At 45.5% G+C, this 24,024-nt stretch overlaps 1 protein-coding gene across 1 annotated transcript in view; it reads left to right on the top strand.

Annotated features, from left to right (window-relative positions):
* Positions 1-24,024, top strand: part of ARFGEF2 (ARF guanine nucleotide exchange factor 2) — a 2,106,550-nt gene that overhangs the window by 314,921 nt on the left and 1,767,605 nt on the right. Inside the window, exon 6 of the mRNA XM_069651280.1 lies at positions 20,367-20,598. Coding sequence (XP_069507381.1) covers positions 20,367-20,598 — 232 coding nt within the window. The remainder of the gene's footprint in view (positions 1-20,366; positions 20,599-24,024) is intronic.

Raw genomic sequence — 24,024 nt, 5'->3', positions numbered from 1 at the left:
TTTTTTTTTTCTTTCTCTTTCCTTCTCCTGCTGTAATATATACCATAATATATCCTACTATGCAGCATCATACTCCTTACGCTCTCCCCTGTCCGGCGCGCCGCCGCTCGGCTGTCAACAGACCCCCAGGCGCTGATGCCAGAAAGTTCAATGTTTTGGGTTTGGTTGGGTTTCATCCCTCTGATTGGGGGAGGGATGTGGGTGAGGGGCGGTAAGGGAACAGTTTGGTTTAAAAAAGTCTTGACAGCCCCCAGAGGTTCCACTGACATCACGCACAATCAACTCATTAATTTAGCGAGATTGCAGCATACACCGTGGCTACACACCTTTCATCTCACTATCCATCATTTTCACTTAATTCACTATCACCCCTCCAAATATGGCTGATGATACCCTGACCTTTATGAGCTGGAACATTAGAGGGTTAGGCAATTATAAAAAGATGCGTCAGATCCAGCTCCATGCCGAACGCCACGGGGTAAAGATCCTATGTTTACAGGAAACGCACGCCCGCTCGGAACAGGCGGAGCGATTCGCCAAACAATGGGGACCCCAGAGATACTACACCGACTATTCCACCCAGAGCCGGGGCACCCTCACCCTAATACATAGAAGTCTAAAGTTCACATGCCAACATTCCCATATAGACCCACTGGGTCGGTTTGTGCTCATTACAGGCATATTACAGCGGCAGGAGATAGCCATCCTAAACATATATGGCCCAAACGTCGATGATCCTGACTTCTACCTGCAGTTAGCCACTATACTTGAGAGCTACCCTCTGATTCCTATCCTCTGGGGAGGTGATTTTAACACGATCTTCGATGTGGACCTGGATAGGTCTGGCTCTCGACCCCGGCAACTGTCCAGGGCAGCATATACCATCCTGAGATCGCTTCCCCGCCTGTCCCTGATCGACGCGTGGCGTCTGATGTACCCCATGGACCGTACATACTCCTTTTACTCTTCTGTACACGACTCGCACTCGAGAATTGATAGATGGCTTGTCACAGATATGCTGATCAGATGTATAACTCACTTAGCCATTCTCCCCAGAACGATATCAGACCATTCTCCTGTCCTCATCTCCCTAAATTGGGGTCCGGACGCCAACAGAACTAGACAGTGGAGAATGAGCCCATACATACTACTTGACCAGGTCTTTGCCTCCGAGCTTGAGTCCTCCATTGAAGAATACTTTGAGTTTAACACAAATTCTGTCACAACACAAGCAGTGCTCTGGGAGGCCTTTAAAGCACACACCAGAGGGGTCGTCATCTCCAAAAGCAATGGCATACTGAAAGACATCCGCGCCGATATCGCCACTAGCGAGTCGGCCCTATCGGTTTACGAAAAGCCCAGTACGCCGTTGATCACTCACCTGCTACTCTAGCGCTATTGAGCTCTGAGCTACACAAATTCCGAGACCTTGCTGACCGTGAGGTCAAGTTCCTGGACTCCCCCCAGATCGCCAGGAAATAAGGCGGAAGGATGTTGGCTAGACTGCTGGGCCGCGAATTCAGCGCACCTAACATTCCAGCCATTGCTAGGCCTGATGGTACCCTCGCCACGTCCCCCCGTGACATCAATTCAGAATTCTATTCTTTCTACACTGCCCTGTACATGGAGGCCGATAGTGCTCAGACTTCTGAAATTGAATCCTTCTTAGAGAACCTACCATTATCGGTCCTATCACCGGACGCCATTGCCGCCCTCGAAAGGACCTTTACCCTCCAGGGTGTCGTAGAGGCCATCGATTCACTATCATCCGGAAAAGCTCCCGGCCCGGATGAGTTACCAATGGGCTTCTACAAGTTATACAAGACCCAACTAGCGCCACACTTACTCACCCTCTGGGAAGAGTCATGCGATAGGGGTATACTTCCACCATCCTTGCGAGAGGCACTGATTACAGTGCTCCTCAAACCTGGTAAGACTCCCACGCAATGTAGCTCATACCGACCCCTCTCACTGATTAATAGCGATATTAAGATATACGCTAAACTACTAGCCAACCGCTTAGCCCCGAGCATGTCTCACATTATTCACCCAGATCAAGCTGGATTTGTCCCAGGGAGGTCTACATCCCTAAACTTAAGGAGGCTTTTCAATATACTAAGCAGAATAGAGCCAGCCACACAGGCAGTGGCAGCTACACTGGATATGCAGAAGGCTTTTGACTCAGTCTCGTGGAAATACCTGTGGTGTGTACTCGAGAAATGTAGATTCGGCCCCAACTTCCGTTCCTGGATAAAGCTACTGTACACCGCCCCGTCGGCCAGGGTCCGTACGGAGGACAGATTATCTCCCTCCTTTCAGATATCCAGGGGTACACGCCAACGCTGTCCCTTTTCCCCACTCATTTTTGCCATAGCAATGGAGCCTTTTGCGGATATGATTTGCCAATCACATTCACACAGGGGGCTGCGCACATCTGGCCGGGCGGACATAGTCTCCCTTTATGCCGACGATGCCCTGCTCTATGTTCGTTCCCCCGAAATCAACCTTCCCCCTATTTTGACAGATGTTACTCGCTTTGGATCCATATCTGGTCTTAGGGTCAACTGCTCCAAGTCCACACTATTTCCGCTCACGGAATCTACACGACCCCCCCCCCCCGAACTGCATGGGTTCAACTGGTCCCCCTCCAGCTTTACCTACCTTGGGGTGGTGGTCTCCCGCCACACGTCGCAACTGCGAAATGATAACTACCAAAGATACCTAACTAACCTAGAAATTAAAACCTCCAGCTGGACTAGGCTTCCTCTCTCACTTGCAGGCAGAATTGGAATTCTTAAAATGGTTGTATTGCCCCAATTACTGTACCGTTTTACCAATCTGCCGCTGTGGCCTGGAGATAGCTTCTTCCAATCACTACGTAGTATATGTAACACTTTCCTCTGGCACTCCGGGGCCGTCCGCCTCAAATTGACCACACTTAACTCCCCTAAAGCGTTGGGCGGATTCGCCGCACTCGACTTCATTAGATACTGGATAGTAGCTCAGTCACAGTTTTCTGCATACTGGTTCAACACCACCGATTTCCCCCCCCCCATATGTCTGCCTTGAGAAGCTATCTGTGTGCGACCGTGTGATTGGTTCCCTGATCCTTCAACCAGTTCCCCCAGACGTAAACTCTGCAAACCCTGTGGTCAGCACATCCTTGGCTCTCACCAAACTCTGGTCCACGGTGCATACCCCTCACCCCTTCCACGGTGACTTGCCACTGTGGAACTTTCTCCCCGACGTCCCACACGTCTCACCCTCCATGGTCACTCGCTGGGCCACTGCAGGCTTCCTGAAACTACGCGATGCCTTTAACCAGGGTAACTTCATTGAATGGTCTGATCTCCCTTCGCCACTTAGGCGCCGACCTTCGGCGTGGTTACAATACTCTTCACTTCGCCAACATCTCAAAGCCGGATATACAGACTTCCCCGCCATTCCCCCCGACGAGCCCTTGTTGGAAGAGCTCTGCTCCTACATCGCCTTCAGAGGCAAGGTGTCCAGACTTTACTCCTTAATCCAGGCTAAAGCGGCCCCCCATTTCACTGAACTCCGTCGCAGATGGGAGGAGGACCTTGGCTCTGATATCACTGACGAGAGATGGTCTCGGATGTGCGCCCGGACTCATGAGGTCTCTTATAACACTAAATTCAAACTCATCCAGTTCAAAGTCCTACACAGGTACCATCATACCCCTATGAGATTACATCGCATGTTCAATACCACATCCCCCTCCTGTCCCAGATGCGGTGCTGACCAGGCCTCCTATATACACATGTTATGGCTTTGCCCCGGACTCACCCAATTTTGGCTAGATATCTGTACCACCCTGTCAGATGTCCTGGAACACCCCATTACTCCAACTCCACTACACTGCCTGTTCCATGACCTCCCTCGGCTGCACCGGGACTCTAAGAAACTAGCTGGACTATGCATGCTTCTGGCGGTTCGCTGTATACTGCTCTGCTGGCTCCGGCCTAGACCGCCTACATACACGCAATGGCTCAGATCGGTCTCTTGGGCCCACGATACTGAGCAATCCTGGAACACGTTGCAGTATTCTCACTCCAGACCGAGAGATATCTGGCCGAGATTTCGTGCCTACATGTCGGCCCTGGCCTCGCCACCAGTGTCCCCCCTATCCGCCTTGCCCCCCCCCTTCCCCTCTGGTGTATGTATCAATGCATTGATTTCCCTTTCTGTTTACTTATATGATCCACGCTAATTAAAATGTATCATTTACTTCTTGCTTTGCATATACTACTCATTGGTGCCGTGTGGCCCCCTCTGTTTGCATTTGTTGTGCTGTCAAGTCAAATAAAAAGAATTTTAAATAAAAAAAAAAAGACTGGGATAAGCTGTTACATTTTAGTGTGAAAGAGTCATTCTAAACAGGTTGTATATACTCTTGCACTTTATATGTATTCCATAGTCTATTGGAAGACTTATATACAGCAGTAGGCAAAGTTTGGTCCTGGGAGTTGTGAGAAACCTGAGGGTATTCTCACTCCTACTGGCCTTGGATCCTCTGCGCAGGTGGCCAGGGAAAGGCCATAGCTCTTGTATCCTCACCCTGGGGTGAAGAAGCGAAGGAGGATCACTTGGGTAGAGGGACCTTGAGGATTGGCAGTGGCGAGCCATGGGGCAAGACATGGTATTCTCCTTTCCCTAGTGACAACCACCCTAACCCTTTCCCAACCTGTGTGGGCTAATATAAGCCTGTTCTCCTCAGTTTCCATGTAGCACTTGACAGTACTGAGATGAAGAAAAGTAAACTGAAGAAAACACCTTTACACCACTTTCGTACTCGGACGAAGAAGATGCCTGCAAGTTACTGAGAGGGTCAGGCAGGGCTAATCAGATCTCCACACCTGCAGCCTTTAAAGGGGCTGCAGCTGTATAAAGGGAGACTAGCAGGGCAGGCCGTGACAGCTGAAGCAACAGGGAGACCAAAGTGTGGAGAAGCAGTGGGAGACCTGTGTAAGGAGGCAGCCATGGAGGTCTAGGAGAAAGAACCAGCACACCGGCAGAAGTCCCAGTGAACTTCTGGGACCCAATGTCATTGGACTTCGTATTGCCACAGAACCTGGGAGCATCCAAACCACAGCGCATGCAGCAGGAGCTGCTGAGGTGCCCGGAATGCTATGGGTGCTGTCCGCTTCCAGAAACGACAATCAGAGGTCCCAGTGTGAAGCGGGGAACACAGAGCGAACGAGCAGAGCTCGCAATGGTGGCTTTTCCCAGCTTCAGCAGGTGAAAGGAAGTAGCGGGAACCTCTGGGAGGACAAATAAAAGGCAGGCAAGTGTCAGAGAGGCACTCCAGCACTGGAGAGCTCCTGAAGGACCACAAGTGAGTAATGGTCCATGAGAGTAACCAATTAAGAGCATATTGAAAACCAAACTAAATGGAAATTCAACATTGAAAACCCAATGCATATTGAGTACCGGACTAAATGGAATATTGAAACCCCAGTGCATTTTGAATAATGAACTACATAGAAAATGAACATTGAAATAAAACTAGCGCATATGGAATACCAAATTAAATGGCAATTTAACATTAGAGGGAACAAGCATTCATTGAATACTGAACTTAATTAAGCAACATAAAAGCATTGAACTCTGAGCTGAAAGTGGCACAACAAATTACCCCAAACCTTGAAGTCCAATACATTAAAGGCTAAGAGAAGCCAAACGGTGAACTTGGATGAGTGAATTCAGTGTGGCAAGGCTACAGTTTGGCAGGGGTTTGTGATACATGGTGGCAGAGCCACAAGGCGTCTAAGTAGAAGTCATAGGAGCACGAGTACACCCCAAGCCAAGAACCTAATCAAAGTAATCAAGTTAGACTGACTTGGGGTACAGGAGCAAGTGCCAAGTAACCGGTGTGTGGTGAGTTGAGGGGCCCGGGTTGCGCGAACTGTAATGAGTGGACCGTGTGGTCTGACAACTGCGCCTAGACCAGAGATCCCTGAATACACTGTAAAAGAAGCCAAACGAAACTACTGCATAGGAGCTGGCGAGGCGAGCCAGAAAGAGTGTCACGTTGCCCTGGTGTTTTTTTAAAGACTTCTGAGAAGACCGAGGCAAGTGTAAGTAAAGGCATTGAAGTCTTGCGGAAGGGAATCCTGAGACCCAAGATGATACACTTGTTGTCTTGGGACCGTAGTCTCAAGACCTCTTTGTTTTGGATTGTGCTACTTGAAACTTGGGGACGGGAACCCCAAGGATTTGTTTTGAACTATATCACCTTGAACTGGAGAAAGGTAAACTTTGAGACATTTTCATGGAATTTTCTCATGCTTTGGGAAGGTGAGCTGAATGAAAGCTGGGAGTTGGAAGAAGCTCAGAATGTTGAGTTAAACGCGTTTCTTTTGACTTTGACATCCCTACACATTGGTTAATTGTAGTAGTGAGGGAAACGATGGGTTTTGGACACAATGACTTTTAAGTTAAACTCTTACTATACTCCGACTTTCTTTAGTTTCATTCAGGTAGAGAAATTCCACTTTAGCATAGGGGAAGATAGGCCTTCAACCATCCTGACATTTAAGTGAATACATATCTTTTTGTTTGAACTTGGAAGTCAGACTGTGGTGAATACCAATGGGGTTACTATCGTTACTCATTTCGTCATGACGGAAATTCCCTTCCAGCCATTCTTCCTTGCCATTGCGGCGTATAAATAAAATCATGTTTTTCCACTCTTGTCCACTGGACAAACTGTGCAATTATAGGAGCAACTTTAGTGTACTTACTGCGTTCTAGTGATGATCTCCTCTCACTACTTTGCAGTCCTTACTCTGCCAGTTCCTTCTTCGTTCCTACGTAAAGCACCAGTGCTGTAATATTGTTGGATGCCGACGTTATTTCACTTGTTGGTGTATTCCATTATGGTGCATACCCCATGCCTTTGCTCTGTTTGTTTCACAAGTACAGAGTTTGCAGACCTACTAAATTTTTCCTTGCAATGCACGTACATTTACTTTTATTTATTTTTTGTATTTGTAAAGCGCCTAACAGCCCGGAGGCATCGAGTCGCTGTTTCAAGAAGATGTCTTAGTTGCATGAAATGAGAGGCAATGCTTGGGTTACAAGTGGCATGTGCCTTACAAGGTAGAAGTGCAATCATGGAAAATATATTACATACAGGAGATACTAGGATTATTGCACTGTACAGTGATACATTAGACATACACAGTGCAGATGAAGTGCTGGTAGAATGGCACCATAGAGTTTATACAAACAGCATTGTTTTGATTGCTTTTTTGAAGGCTGTGTGGGACTCAATGCTTCTGAGTGTGGGGAGGAGGGCATGTGCCAGTTCGTGGCTGCGATTACTGGGAAGCTTGAGCCACCTGCACGGACCCTTAGGCTTTTGGGAATGGCTAAGCGGTTGGTGTAGATTGATCTGGTCGGTCTGTTTGAGGGAGGTGCAGAGAATCTTTGAGAGAGGTAGCGGGGTGCTGTGTCATGGAGACATTTGTGGGTTAGTGCCAGGGACTTGGAGGATCCGTTCCTTAACGGGTAGCCAGTGGACTGATTTCCTTGTGGCCGAGATGTGGTCTCTACTGGAGATGCCTGGGGCTGCTCTTAGGGCATTGATTTGCACCGTCTGGAGTTTTCTGATGTTCCTTACTGAAGTGCCTAGCGGGAGCGCATTACAGTAGTCAAGGCAAGATCCGATAGTTGGTGAGGCAGTTTTGTTGCATTAAGAATGGCCTGGCTGCCATGATGAGTCTCGAGAGATAGGCTGCTGCCGATGATATTGCGTTCATCTGTCTAACCATGGTGAGGTTAGAATCTAGATACACTCCCAGGGTTTTGACTGACTGAGATACAGGGATGAGAGTGTTGACGATAAGGATTTTACCCAATTTTTCTGATTGTTTCCGGTGATCCGATGAGTAGGAGTTCTGTCTTTTCACTGTTCAGATAAAGCCAGTTTTCAGCCATCCAGGTCTGGATAGTGGCGTAGATGGTGTTGAGGGTTTTCTGATCAGCCTCGTAGTCAGCATAGTTTGTGTATGTGATGCCCATGGAATCTAGATAGTTGAATAGTGACCTTGTGAATAGGTTGTACAGAATGGGCAAGATACATGGTGCTCTTTGTATATTTTCCTTGTCTTTGCTGAATGGTACCACTATGTAAGAGTGCCCCTGCCTTTTCCAGCAGTTTGTGATGTCATCTTTGATGTCCTGGGTGTTAGTTTTAGCAGTGCACAGTGGTGGCGCGAGTTATGGTTGCTTAGTTTATCATAACTGTCGAATTTCCGGGTTTTTTCGGTTTTCCATAATATGGATAGGTTTTATTTGTGTTCTAATCAAAATTGGATTTTTCCCAAAAAAGAAGAAAGTATTTGAAAAAAGATAAGAGAAAGAATCTTACAATTATTAAAAAGTGAATACAGACAAATGTCTTTGATATTAGAAATACTTTGATCAAATGAATTCCAAATCTACAAGTACTCTGATTACATGTATTGTCAATGATGTCTCTTGCCCAGTAATCAGTCTATTCCAGAACATCAATAGAGAGAGACCTGTCTCTAGATCTGAATTAGTGACAAATTTGCCCAAATGTTTTTTCCTGGCATTTAGAGTGCCGTGGCAATGTCTGAAGAGATGCTCTAGCGTCTGATGTTTTAGGTCTCTGCAATACGTACATAAAATTCTGCCAGGTTTTTCTTGACCCCTTATGAATTGAACAGCTCCTGTGTGGACTAAATTGAGCCGCATTCTGAGAAAATTGTCGTATCTTGCGATCTGGAAATTTTATTAGATATTTTGGTAAACCCAATTTGTTTTCAAATCAGTATAAAGAGGTTGATGAGGATGATGCTCTCATTTCCCTTATTGTCTTGATCCAATCTCCTGTTTCCATCAGTTTTTTTGTCTTCATCGAGTTTGACACCAGAAGATCTTCATTGCTATCGCAAATTTGTTAGAATCTCTTTTACCACGTTTTTTAGGTTGAGCAGGACTGGCGAATGCTGATTCAGGTGCTTTTTAAGGTCTTCATACAGCAAATTTCTTAAAGGGTCCATAATAAGTCTGCATAAAGAAAGCAATTTCAAGTCCATTTATGAGTTTAAAGATTTTAAGCCCAACTCATAGCGAAGGCAAGAAATTGACAGGCCTTTGGGGAGACTTACGATTTTTTTCCAAATTAAGCCTTCAATTTTATCCCAGTCCAATGCCCAAGCCAGTGGTTAAGCCTCTATTCCATACAGAAGAGTTGGAATGATCTTAGCTTTATAATATCTCAATGCAGGGATCAATGAGAATTTGTAGTACTGACCAACTATTCTTTGTAGTTGCGCTGTTAGTTGTTTAGTCGCACATATGATATCGGATTGTATTTTTCCCCTTCTTGGTTTGGCATATAGTGTGTATCCTAGGTACTTAATTTGATCTACTACAGGGATGATTCAGCCGTCTATCTTCCAAGAAAATCGGTCAGCATTTCCGCTTACACCAAAGACGATTTATTTTTTATTTTTCTGGGCTAACTATTAGGTCGTCTTTTTCATGTAAATTTCAAGAGCAGTCAACATCCTTTGAAGACCCACATGCGTTCTATCTATGAGTACAATGTCATCTGCGTACATGAGCCATTTGATTACTTTCTTCCCCCCTTTCGCACTTGCTAGACCTGCTGAATCTACTTCCTCACCGAAATCGGCAAGATAGAAGTCAAAGAGAAATGGGGCCACCATGCAGCCATGGCTTACTCCTCTTTTCATCTGGATTTTGTCTGACAGAAGGCCTTCGCAGTTTAGTCTTACAACTGCTGTGTTATTATCATGAAGTGCTGTTAGGACGCAGCTAGGCATTTAATAAATATCCTTTCTGGTGAGCTTGAGCCGTCTGGACCAGGATCAATCCGAGACCTCTGTATGCCTCCACGACTGCCTTAGGGCAGTCGGGATCTGGATGGACCAGAATTGGCTAAAGTTAAATGGTGATAAAACGGAGGTACTGTTGGTAGGCTGCCCCCCCAACCCCTCCCTGTGGACCCCTGCTTTCTGGCCCGGTGCCTTGGGCCCGCTACCCAAACCAGTTAGCAAAGTCAAGAATTTAGGAGTTATCCTCTCCGCTTCTTTGTCAATGTCTAACCAGGTTGCGGCCGTGTGCCAGTCCACTCGCCACCACCACTTCAGAATCCTTAAGAGGGTCATGCCCTTGATCCCGGTAGCCCTCCGCCCCCCTGTGGTAGCCGCGTTAGTCCTCACACGACTGGACTATTGCAATTCGCTCTATTTGTCACAACCTATCGGCCTTATACATCGCCTTCAGCGTATGCAGAACCTGGCTGCTAGGCTGGCTACTGGCTCCCCTTATGGTGCCCACATTACACCAGTGCTTCGCCAACTGCATTGGCTCCCGGTGAACCAACGAATTCAGTTTAAATCTGTGTATTGTTCACCGGGCTATTCACGGTCAGGGCGCTGAATTTTTGCAGCTTAAATTCACGCGATATTGTCCGGACCGGGACCTCCGCTCTAATACTTCTAACCTGCTTACTGTCCCTAGGTTTAACCGGGCAAGGCTCGGTGGTAGAGCCTTCTCTGTTATCGCGACCATACTTTGGAACAGCCTCCCTGAACCTCTTAGGGCCACTGTTAACCATCTTGGATCCAGAAGAGTGTTGAAAACCAACCTGTTCTAAGCCTGACCACTCCACTGGTTTTCTCCGACTGGGTAGTTTCCTTCCAGCGCCATGATTCCTTTGGGCGAACGCGCGCTTTACAAATGTTAATAACGTAACATAACATAACAGAGTCTCTATCGACCAAATCGAAAGCACTGGATAAATCTAAAAAGGCTGCAAATGTCTTTGGTGGTTTTGATGTTTCTTTCCCGTAGCAAATAGTTGCCAAAGTAATACCATTCAGGCCCGTTGAGTGACCCCTTCTAAAGCCAGTCTGTTGTTTTGATATTATATTCTTCGTCTTAGCCCATTTCTCCAGTTCTTTCAATAGTAGCCCAGCAAAAATCTTGCTCTCGATATCCAGCAATGTAATGGGCCTATAATTACTAGGATCTTTCCGGTCACCCTTTTTTATAAATTGATATTATTAGTTAAGTCTTCCAAGAATGCGGAATGATTTTAGTCCTCAAAATTTTGCGGAAGAGTTGACACAGTATTCTCGCTCATAGTTCTGGATTTGCTTTTAGAACCTGGTAGGTAAATCCACTTGGTCCTGCTGCTCTGGATGAGGATGACTTGTTAATTAACTCAAGGATTTCCTCCTGTGTGATTTCAAATACCCATGCAGAGTCTGAAGGGATGAACAAAGGACCCTTATCTGATTTAGAATATTTTTCTGAGAAATAGTTAATCCATGCAGATTCTTGCACACAGTTTGTTTGGATCGCCACTTGATCTTGACCTTGAAAGTTTATCAGGACACCAGAAGTTGCGGGAGTTGTTATCTGATAGTGTTCTTAACATAGATTCGCCATCTTGCTGCAGGCGATCGAAATGCCGATGTCTGGACCAGTTTTTGTTCGAGTTTCTAATAAGTTTTATTTCTTTCCATCGGGTAGGGCTATCCGGGATTTCTTTCTTTGCTAACGCAATGGAGCAGCGGGTTTCCCGCTTTTTCCTCATCGAATCTTCGTCAAATGCATGTTTATGAGAATTTTTTTTTCGGGGAAATGTAATTTGGGGTTGGTCCATTGACCAAAGAAAGTTATGAAAATGCTGCGGGTGATGGTTTCTTTCCCAGGACTTTGGACCCAAAGCTGTAGCAATATCTATAAGTTCCTCGTTCAACAGATGGCCTTCATTTCTGTATTTCGAGACTCTGTTCTTCTGGTTATTTAGCTGTAGGCTATTGTGCCATACTGCTAATTTTTGCTTGGAATTCCAGCGAAATGAGGTCTGCAACTTACAATGATCGCTTAAATTAGTCACCCACTACTAACTCATCACACAGATTAAATAAACTGGAAGATGCAGAAATGTAATCCAGAGTGGATCTGGTGTTCCCACGTGACCAGGTGTATGCTGGCGGCATGCCTTCCTCTGTGTTACTATTCAGTAACATGGTATTTTTAGGACTTGTTTGAAGAAATCTGATCTACAGGCCATAAGTAGCCCCCCTTTCGGTCTACCCTTCCCCATCGTTGTAGCTTCTTGGCTCACCAGTGTGAAACCTAATTCTGGTGCATGCATTAGCCAGGTTTCTTGAAAAAGGATCTGGTTGTTACCCCCAAATACTTCTAATTTGGTCTTCGCATTTCTAAAAGTACTTGACTCCCTCGTGTTCCAACTTGTTGTTTTAATCTGATCTTTGCTAAAGTGTAGTCTGTCCTGTCCTGTACTTAACTTTGAGCAGATTTGTGTCATAATTTCAGGAATTAAAGATAGAAAGGCAGCGTGATCTAAGCCACTTTTTGGAGGGGAGTTTTGACTACCCTGCAGACGTCCAACATTCCTTTGAGCAGTCTTTTCCTTTAGAGTGGGTGCTTTATCTTGTTTCTTGTTGCCTCTTGGTAGGAATTTGTGCACCAGCAGGCTGTGTTTTTCCAAGAGGTCTGCTTGCTCGGGCCCCCACTCTCGAGGTCAAACCCACTTCGACCAAATGTCTTACTGGGATTAGGGAACTTGATGTATTCTATATCTCTGGTCGAAAAGAGATATAGAGAAGGAACATTTTTGACTATTGAGAGTATTTCTCCTCCGTTCAAGAATTTTTGATTAAATATGTATTTTTTGCAGGTTAACCATAATTCCGGAATAGCAAGACACCTGCTCCTCCTGTGTGTTATCAGGGTCTTTGTAATCTTTTGATCCGGTTAATGTTTCCTCCAGTCAGAGTCTCTACTTTCTGGTCTAGTGTATTGATAAGCACTTGCATGTTACGCTCACCTGACTCCCACGGAGGCGCAGGCCTGGTTTGGAGGGCTGTTGCCTCTTCTATGGTGAAGCGCAGTATCCGGAAGATGGACAGGACCGGACCTTCAAATCTGGCTTGTCTGACTCGCAGAAATATCCTTCTCTGTGTGAAAAGGGAGTATTAACAATCTGCGGAATAATGTGTAAGCCTCCCACTCCCTTCTCACCCTCCACGAAACCCTTCTGCGATTCCCCGTGAAGTCTCACCTTAGGGTCTGAAAGGACGAGCTCTCCATCCTGCTTCTGATGCAGGGGCGCGTTGTAATCCAGTTACTTCACTGGATCATGGATTGTAGAGAGTTCAAGTTTGCTTGACCTTCCCGGTAAAGTACTGTGAGAATTCTGTTTATAAGTATGAGCACGAAAAAATAATTGTCCGTTGTCTCTATTTCAGGTGTAGAACAAAGATTCCGAGATGAGCAATGGAACCGACGAAGGAAACTCAGGTGAGTTGTTTAATGAGAGGTTCCTTTAGTGTCCTTGCATTAATGCACTAATGCTTGTCTTTTTTCCCCTTAGGGGCCGGGGTCCAGAAATGCCAGGATGCGGCACCGACCCGAAATGAAGTGGGAATGACCCAACAGGTAAGTCTTATGATGGCAAATTAAGGTTTTCTTATTCCCTTCCCTAGCTCACCTTTGTTCTTGTCTTTTTCTCCCTAGGCGCTGAAATGTGGTTGCGGATCCAGATGGTCGCCTAGTAAAGGTGAGTGGAATGCGGCGCTGCAGCGATCAATGCAATGTGCTTTTAAAATGAATGTCTTCCTTTTCAGGATCGTCAGCGAAATGTCTCCGGAATGCGGATTTAGCAGGTAAGGACTCTTCTTTCTCCTATTCTCTTCTCTTCTCCCTTTGCAGGTGTTCCAGGATGCTGGCGGGCGTGGCAGAAGTCAGGATGCAGGAGCAGACACGGTGAGCGTCCAGCTGCTAGATGCAGAACAACGCGAAACGTGAGTTGCTGCTTGGGCGTGGCTTAAATAGCCTTCAAAGTAGTTCCAGGTATGTATCCTTCCTCTCAGGTATGTATTCTTCCTCTGGCCACACCCATGTGGTGAAGTAGTCCCCAAAGAGAAAGTAGTCCCATTCAGGCCTCTAGATGGCCCGGATGTTGCAGCATGGTCTGCATCAGGTAAGTTTACGCCAAGCACCTTTAAACAAAGTCATCTTTTATGAGCCTGGCGCCAAAGGCGCCAGGACTGAGTCCAAAGGGCCCCTGCTTGGGGCTGCTGAGACTTCCCTCGGGGACATGATGTCTGCCTCTGGGGTAGCTGGGCCTGGTCTGGCTCCTTGGAGGTAGGCATCATGACATTGCAGAGGAGATGCAATTTTAGCTTCTATTCCAGCCACTGCCAGTCTTGCTTGGGTGTCTTCTATTAAACAGGACTCCGTGGGCATATTTGAAGTCTTTATTTGGGGCTTACAGAAAATGGGTGCAGTTTTTAAAGTGGGCTCTTGAACTTGTCTTGACACTTTTGGTGATTTTTTTCTTTGAAAGAAAGATCGTAGCCCACTTCATTTGTTTTCCTCCATTTAATGATGTAGTACCAGCTTCCAGAACTTGAATACCCCCCTTTTTGGGGCTATTTGATGGTAGATCAGTTTGTATACCTATAGTTATTGATGTGATTCTTAATTCTTTGTTTGGTGGTAAGGGCTTCTTTTTTAAGGCCTTTCTTTTTTCCTGTAATGAGTTTTGCGGCCCAGGTTGACTGTCTGTGGTTGTTTGGGTGTCATTTCCCTTCTTCTCCTGGATTTTTGGATTTGCCACTGGGTTGGTTAAGGCTTTTATGAAATTATTAGTGTTACTGTTCCCCAGATTTTCGATCTTTCTATTTTTGAACTTTTTCCCTTTGGGATTTGGAGACTCGGATACTTTATGCTTTCTTCCCCTCCTTTTTTTCTCAATCTTTTCCTACGCTTATAGGTTTGTTGCAAGCCGTCCTTCCATTCCTCCATCTCAAAATTCTCTTCAGGCCCTTGTTGGATGGAGGGTTCCTCTGGAGTGGGAGGTATGCTCTCTGGAATAGTGTCTGCCAACTGGGCCAGGCGGCAGAATTCATCAGGATTGACTGGGAAAGAGGAGTATCCTCAAATGTAGAGGGATAGTCCATTGTGAGAGGGGTATGTTGACTTCTAGCGGAATTACTTTTAATTGTGGTTCTTATCCTGTTTTTTTTTCCTTTTTTTTGTAGTAGAAAATCTAAAAGTAGATGTTTAACTTCGGATCTTTCTATTTTCAAATCCCTTAGTGTGTCTTTCAATCGTTGTCTCTTCTCTTTGTAGTGTCATAGCTTGTGTCATGGCCTGCAATGTTGGTGAAACTGTGTTAATTACATTTCTCAAGGCCACTATTGTTGAGTCAAACTGATCTATGTCTTTAGACATTTCCATTAGGATACCCATGTGAATCTGTACATCACTTTTGATATTTTCAAACGCTTTGACAAGGGAGTTTAGAACAAAGTTTAGACCGACCAGTGTTGCTTCACTCGCGAGGGATGGTCGCGCCTCCCTTAAAGGACTAGAGACCCTGTCACTTTAGTGGCCAGTAGTGTTGGCAGAAGATGGGTTGCTTCTCAGTTCTGTCATATTCTGGCTTTGTTTGGGATTATGGGTGCTGTTTGGAGAAATCGGCGATAAAATCAACCTAGAGGGAAGGTCCGATACTAAAGTTACTTGCTCATTTTCCTCCCCTCCATTAGTATTCCTTTGTCTAATTGCCAGACTTGAGTGCAGGTTTATAGGAGAATTAGTCAGCCTCCCATACCTTTTGACTTGGGAAGTAGTGTTTAATTGTTCCCTTCATGTTTGTCGCTGTGAGAATGAAGTCTTTGATGGCTTTCCCCTGGCCGTCCTGCATGGGCGTCTCTTCCCCTAGGCCTGTTTGAAATGTAAAATCATTGTCTGTCTATATTGTGCAATTGCACTTGAATAGCGATGGTTTTCCTGGCTGGCACGCCTTGTAAGTGCAATTGTTGCTGGAGATCGAGTCTGGAGGATGTGCCAATAAGAGAGTCCTCCATATCAGGGACTCCTGGCTGATCTGTTCCTGTGCCACTTCTTAGATTGTATCTTGAGAGCATACTTGAAATTCAGAGGTCTATTGGGCAGGTGATTATGAAGTTAATGTAAATTGCAGTATTCTGCTGCCTTGCTAAAGTATAGGCAGAGATGTCTTTCGTAACGTGTGAAATGTCTTTAATTTACAAAACAGACAGCAAGTATCTATTGCTGTATGATCGGTGTGCTGAGCTTTATGCAGGGTGTTGTACAGAGGAATCTGGGTGGGACGGATCAAAGGGTTATAAACCCTGCAGTCTAAGGTTCTGCTCTGTTGATTCAGACATAAAAGCAGGCATGAGAGCCAATCAAGTTTCTCTCGTTTCTCTCAGAGGGCCAAATTAAAGGGACGGCGGGTCAGATCAAAGGGTTATTAACCCCACAGTCTCTGAACCGCACGTCTGGTGCCAATACTGAGAAAACTAATGAAACGTTTTTCTTGGCGTATTTATTTAGCATCTTTCGTTGTAGCCAGCTGTTAAAAATCCCAGTATGCGCACTAACAGCCCTCCGCTGCACTGCACTATCAGGAGGACATCCCAAGAGAAAAAAATAAGAAAATTGACAGAATATTATTTCCCGTGCGCAAGTAATGTGTGGCTTACCGGAAGAGCGGAGTACTTGGTGGTGGTGGTTGGAGTAGTGGGCGTTTTGTGAGGCGGCATCCTCCTACCCCCTGCATCGGCGCTGCTCTGATCAGCCCCGCTCCCTGGCCCTACTCCTGGCTTCTCGGTCCTTGCGCTTGGCGGACAAGAATTTCGGCAGCCGTGCCGAACCGAGCCCCAGCTTGTGCTAGAGGAAAGGACCTTGGATCGTGTCTCGTATATGTTAAGCCACACTGATCTCGTAAGCACTCGATGAACTCAGCCGTTTCCGACACAATCTCTCAATGGATGGGTTTTTGCTAGTGCAAAGTAACTAACGTCCCTTTAACAAAGTTTTTGCATTGAATTTTCTAGGTTTTTCTTAGGGCAACTGAACCATAACGTCCCTTTTTAAAAAAAAAAAAATAAAAATAAAAAAATAAAAAGTCACTGAATATCTATATCTATCTCGGTCTCTGCGCTATAGTTAAGGTGTTCAGCTAATTCCACAGTAGACCCGAAAATTTCATTGCTAATAACCTTTGGCTTGCAGGACGGATTTGGCTGATATTTTTCAAAAAAGGTTTGTCCCAGGCTCCTCAGACTGGACATTTTAGGAAAGATTTTTGCAGGGTAGCTGGGGTGATGTGCCGATGAGTGCGTTTGATGATGGTGGGGTTCATTTAGCAAAGTGTATATATTGGCAGTATTGTGCTAAACTGTGTATTCTAACCCAGGCAAATATTAGCATTTTGGGGCAAAGTCGACAAGTGTGTTTTTACAGGGGCAAATGTGCTTGCCATGTTTGAGCAAAGCAGTCTGACATGGTCCTGCTTGATCCAGCCAGGGTGGAGGATGCAGGGACCCCGCTCACCCTGAGGCAGGAGGCTTACTAAGGTTTCCACCAGAGCCTGTTTTGTCAGAGGCAGGGGAAGGGATTTGGAAGCCGCCCCCAATTATGTTCCTTTATTGCATGTGGCACTGCCTGTCTGCTGTACCCTATTCAGGATAGAATTCCATTTGTTTTATTTTAGTACTACCAACATATTTTGCTCAGTTAAATCGCCAGCTTCACGAACGACTTGGGAATGTCAGCACCAGGTCAGCAAACTGATCCAACATCAGAGAAAGACTCACTACATCTCTGACTACATACAGCACAACTACCAGACTTGCAACAGAGAGATTGGCTTGAGCACTAAGTGCAGAAAGGAGGCCGGCTAAACAGGGTTTTAAAGTTTTGCGCTGCTGTGTCAAAGCATTCTGGTAAATTGTAAGACCAGGTTGGCCCAAACAATCAGATAAACGGGTGAACTAATTGAAGGGGGAGGGAAAGAAGGGCATATGTCGGTGCTATAAGAACCCCACAAGTGGCAGGAATTAGAGGTGGTCAGGTGGTGTGGAGGCGGACTGAGAGACAAAGCGGAGGAAGGGTGGTGGAGGGAAGAAGTCTGTACACAAGATTGTTTTCGGTATGCTGTTTGAGAGGAAGTAGTACCTGTTTATAAGAGTGAGGCAGTGAGAGCGTTTTCTAGAATGGGTGAGTTGTGTAGAGCAAAGGTATAAGTGAGTGAGAGTAAGGGAAGTGCCTGAGGGAGCTAGAGAGGTGAATACAAGAGAATGGGGATAGAAAAGCAGAGTGGAAAGAAGGGAGCAAATTGGAGAGAGAGAGAGAGGAGAGTGGACTTGATGGAAAGGAGTGTAGCAGAGAGTGGGTTTAGGGGAGAGGAGAAATAAGGAGACTGTGTGGCCATCAGAGGGTCCGAAGGATGAAGTAGAAATGGGGAGGAGTGAGCTAATGGAGCAAGGGAGAGATAGTGAGGAGCAATAAAATCGGGGAAGGGAATACAAGGGTCTGAAAGCCCAAAGTGAGAGCAACTGGCAGTTGGAAAGGCAGCAGAACAAACAACCTATTGAAATCCTATGCAGTGGATTTGTTATAATAGTTTATCCCCTATAAGAACCTATGAGGAAGTAAGCTAGAAAAGGCTAAAGCCCTTAGGCCATCATAGAACTGCAGACAGTAGGGACTACCAATCTCAAGTTGACAACCTGAGGAACAGGGAAACCAGGGTTTAGGGAAGTTGGACTCCGATGGGAGATGAGAGAGCGGTGGCCTTTAGTATGCCTCCAGTCAAAATTGCAAATATTTTGAGTGATCCAAAATAAAACCCTTTTAACCATCCTTGGAAGTCTTGGTGTCCTAAACGCAGTCTGTGACACATCCCACTGTCAATATTTGGCAAAACCATCACAACTGTGTTCTTCTAGGGGCAGGGCTTGCGTAAATGTGTTCGAATCAGCCCTGGCCTTGTTAGGCAAAAATATCATGGGTGTTTTCTTACAGTGCAAATGCTGTATGTGTTGTGGGCACTGGCCTCCTGAAAATGTGTTGAAAGATCTTCCTGTGTATTTTTGTGACCTGGCATCCATTGCATCTTTTCATTTTCGATTACAGAACCATTTGTAATTTGGTTGATATTTTACCTGTTTTTTCCCCAAAAGTGTACTGAACGAGCACTGATTCAATTTATTATTTTACTGAGAAATATTTACAAAAAACCCCCAAAAAAATCATTTAAAAAAATGTATCCGCCGCCACTTCTATTTGATCATATTCCTCGGTTTGTTTGGCTGCAGGTAGACTGCGCATTCCTGCCTATTGACTGCAGATCAGTACACTAGCAAATTATGAGATTTGAGGACCAAATTCGGCAAGAGATTAGGGACTCCTTCTGACTTAAAGCTTGATGAATGACCAGGCTATTATACTGGAAGTTTTAAAACAACAATTAAAGTAACACAAAACAGTTGTTCTATGTTTGAAATAAAGCAAGGTGGAAATTGTAATACAAAAGTATGTGTGCTTCTCAAATTGCTATCCGAAAAGGAAAATGCAATTTGACGACAAGCATTGGAAATTGGAGAAAATATTGCTGACTTGGAAAAATAACTTAGCTCGCATGAGAATTATTCTGCTGGCGTGGAAAGTTGAGTAGATATGATTAAAAGCTATGTTTACAAACAGCTTGGTGGTGATTTCACGGGTAGAACTTTGGCCTTGTTAATTTCTAGAGAGGAACTAATAACATCGTGATGAGGCATGGTTTGTTTAACAGCATTCAGTGTCAAAAAGGTTAGCACAGTATTTGAAGGCATTTTTATAAATAATTACATCCTCACTAAATCCAGGCTGATGCCAAGTAAGTGCAAGACTTTTTAGATATAGCGGAAATGTCCATGCTTTCAGTTGAAGATAGACATTGGGAGCACCATTTGCGCTAGCCAAGATCCGATGGTCCATCCCAAGCATGGGCACAGGCAAAGCCCTTGTGCGAGGCAGTAGAGTTATTTAAAACCATTTTAATTTCTCCAACTGGAGAAGGGTTTTTATAGTACAGCAGAATGTGAATTATTCAAATACTTTTAACATAGCAGCTAATAAAAAGCTTTATAGTGTTCTCTGTACCTTTGCCAGAGACAATGACCAGGTTTGTCAACAAAATGTAACACATTGATACTTTTATTTTTCACTAGGATTCAAACAGATCTGTTTAATGTTGTGCCTGTACCCCTGATGCTTAACCATATTGCACATGCTGTAAAAGTCTGAACTGTAATTGCCTATTGATTTAAGAAAGGGCTTTGTAGTAATATTGAGAAATGAATTCATATCTTAAATGTAGGGATTATGAATTGCTTACATATGCTAGACTATATGTAACATAGTCTGTTTGCTAATTCTTTTCTAAAATGTGTTTCTGAAATCCTTTAGTTTCCCTCTAACTTAGCTGCTTTGTGTTTTTTTAGATGCAGGATTCTCAGGATTCAGAAAAACCACAACAACTCGACATGCCTACAGTCCACATTCCATCTGGTTCTCCATCGACACCAGTCCGACAAAACCAGCAGCACGATGAACTGTTTCATGAAAAGCATGTTACATTCACAAATGGAGCACCCGAAAGGATTGGCTCAAATGAATTTGGAATGAAAAACGGGAAGGATATTACAGACCGTGGTCACATTCCAGCAGTACCTGGTAAAGGTTTGGTTTAACCTAGTATTTCCCCCACCTCCTCCAGCCAAAATTCCTCCCAAATACTGATCCCTGCACTGTCGAGCTTTATGACTTTTTTGTGCCCCCCTAATCCCATCATCAGAACACTCCTTCCCTCGGCCACTAAGCCCAAACTCTTTCCTCACCCGTAAACTGGCTGCATGAGCACACAGCAGAATTTCCACTTTACATTTTTTGAGGGGTTTCCTCCATCGGAAACCCCCGTAACATTCTTACACTGCCTCACCTGATCTTCGCAGATAGCAGTACACAGCCAATGCACACTGTTCACCCTGGGAGGAGTTGCCTGTGTGGCGATTTCTTTGGGGGACACACAAAACGTGATTGGAAGACCTCTGCTGCTCCAGCAGTGGATGTTAATGAATTCAAACCCCATGTTAAAGATGGCACACACATGAGTGCACTGAGAGCATAGCAAGCAGCTGTATTTAATCCAATTAAGTTAAAAAAAAAAAGGCTAATGTGGTCATGGGTGATTACATTGTTTTATAACTTCTTGAGGAAAAGTATACAAATGATGAAACAATAGGTTTTTGTTATGTTTTTTTCGGGTTTTGGATAGAAACGCAATGGAGCAGTTACTTTTCGTCAATGCCAGTTATTAACATTATGGGCTATGGATGGGAGGGGTAGGTGGAAGACTGACCTAGCAAGCAGAACCTTTTGAAAACTTGGTCTCCAATAGGTAATGGCTATGGAGTTGAGTAGGCACTACTGTGCTCTTTTGGACCATGCAGTAGCCAAGCTTAACTGAAGCTCTTAGTCTCCTCCCAAAAAGCATGAATCAACATGTCCGCTCGAAGTGGGATCATTCACTCACGCATAATTATATTTTCTCAACAAAGTTCACCACAGACAGACCTCGGGGGTTCCGAATTATATAGTCCTTTTATTTAGGGACACACAGTTTGATACTTAAAATATCTGCTGCAATAAGACCCTGCTCTGATGCCCAGGTGCAGGATTTGGTCACAGACACTTTGGTCATTGAATCTTACCATCCCGAGTCCTACTGTGATGAAACAGACCCACAAATGATGGAAAACCAGACAGGGGTCTCTTATTATGGGGATGGAGGAGGAGGCTAAAGCCTACAATCTTGACTCCCCAATTCCTGAAGAACCCCCGGTGCATAACTCACCGGTAGATAACCAACCACTCCTTAACGAGGTACTGGCCAAGGCAGCAGCCCATTTTCAAATTGACACACAAGGTGTCCAAGAGGACAGGGATTTTGCGGAAGAGATCATGGGTGACAAAAGAGCCTTTGCTCAGGCTATCCCTATATTCAAGTCTGTCCAGCGCAGAATTGACCCCTCGCTGGTAACTCCAAATCTTACTCGTGCGGTTAATCCACGAATTGAAGAATTATTCTGTGCCGCACCTTCTGATCCCCTATACATTATGGGCCAATTAAAACCCGACTCCCTGGTAGTAACAACCACCAGAAAGAGGGCGCGTACACCACTCGCTTCTTTGGAAGCACCGCCCGAAAAAGAGAACAAGAGACTTAAGTTACCACCGCTTCCGCCTATCCGGCACGAATTGCAAACAGCAAAACTCTGTTGGCAAGATACAATTGCCACTAGTGGGAACAAGTAGCTCCTTTGGTATCCTCCGCACCTGAACCACAGAAGAGCCAGTTGGCTCTGCTGGCAGCAGATGGAAGGTCAGTTTCAGGATGCATTCTGAAAACAAACTTTGATGCATCAGATAATGCTGGAAGACTAATCACCGAAGGTACTGTAATAAAACGTCACGCTTGGTTAAGACAGTCGGGGTTCAAAGCCGAGACCCAAGCCACTCGTATAGACATGCCGGTAGAACCGGATGTACTATTCGGCAAGGCGGTGGAAGAAGCCTTAAAGACAGCTAAGGACGAGTATGAGACCCTAAAATCTCTGACAACTCACAAGTAAACCCTCAGGACAGAGGGGAAACTCTAATTTTCATCTATTTCGGGGCCAAAGCTCCCAGGGGGGTTCAAACTACTATCAAAATCAAGAAACCTCATAGGGCAACAATCAGTTCCAATCATTACAAGCATTCCCCAGAGGCCGCACTAGGAGTAGAGGCAACCCCGCCAGAGGTGGTACGCCACTCAGTAAACAGTGACGTTCTGCTTCGGGTCCCCTCCCATGCATCCCCAGTAGGGGGGCGCATTTCCACCTTCACCCACGCATGGGAGGGGGATCACTTCGGACAGATGGGTGCTGTCAAGTGTCTGCAGGATACTGTATAGAACTACTAGAGCACCCCCACGACCATGCTCCAAGACAGAAGGTACACTTGTTGGAGCGCCAAAAAATCCTCCTCGAGGAGATCGCTATTCTACTTGCAAAGGACGCCATAGAAATCGTCCCGGGCAACCAAGTAAACAGGGGTATTTATTCAACCTACTTCCTTGTGCCATAAAAAGATCTAACAATGCACCCAGTATTAGACTTGCGCCCTGCAAACAAGTAGGTCAAGCCACAAAAATTCTGCATGACTACTCTCCAAGAGGTAATCCCCCTACTAAAAAAGGGGGACTACATGCCAACACTGGATATGAAAGATGCCTATTTTCATATTTCAATGTTCCCAGCGCACGGAAGGTTCTTGCGTTTCAAAATAGACAACCAGCACTACCAGATCAAAGTGTGCCCTTCGGCGGTGGTAGCGGCGCACCTACGCAGGGAGGCAATCCCAGTGTACCCTTACCTGGACGACTGGCTCATCACAGGGGGAAACCCCCTTAATTTGCAGACTAAACATCCAAAGAACAATCGACCCCTTCCAATTGGGCTTCTCAATCAACGAGAAAAAAATCAAGCCTGGGGCGAAGCACCTCAAAACAGTTCCTAGGAGCTGTCCTAAACACCCAAGAGGGGTTGGCCTTTCAGTCAGAGGAAAGAATTCGGAATCTGTTGCTGCAAATTCCTCACTATCAGGCCGGTCGCCAAATAAGGGTGCGCAAAGCGATGCGTTTGCTAGGCATGATGGCATCTTGCATTTACCTGGTTGCCCACGCGCGCCTGCGACCCATGCAGGAATGGTTGGCGAAACAGTGGTCTCAAGCAAGTGGTCAGTGGGACGATCTAGTGGTCGTTTCGCCAACACTAGTACAGAATCTTCGCTGGTGGACGAGAGAATATTACGAAGGGGAAACCCTTCTACGATCCAGAGATACAGGCCGTTGTCACAAATGATGCCTCCGTAGCAGGGTGGGGAGCCCACTACCTGCACCATACAGCTCGGGGTCTCTGGTCTCACACAGTGGCTCAAAACCACCTCAATCTGCTAGAACTTCTGGCAGTCTTCAGAGCGCTTCAGGCATTCGAACCCCTCCTATCCAACCTGTCAGTGCAGATTCTAACAGACAGCACGACAGCGATGTTTTACTTA

Source organism: Ambystoma mexicanum, chromosome 3p, assembly GCF_040938575.1.
Source record: "Ambystoma mexicanum isolate Mex_15411 chromosome 3p, UKY_AmexF1_1, whole genome shotgun sequence".
Taxonomy (NCBI): Eukaryota; Metazoa; Chordata; class Amphibia; order Caudata; family Ambystomatidae; genus Ambystoma; species Ambystoma mexicanum.
This window is presented reverse-complemented; position numbering and strand designations above follow the sequence as displayed.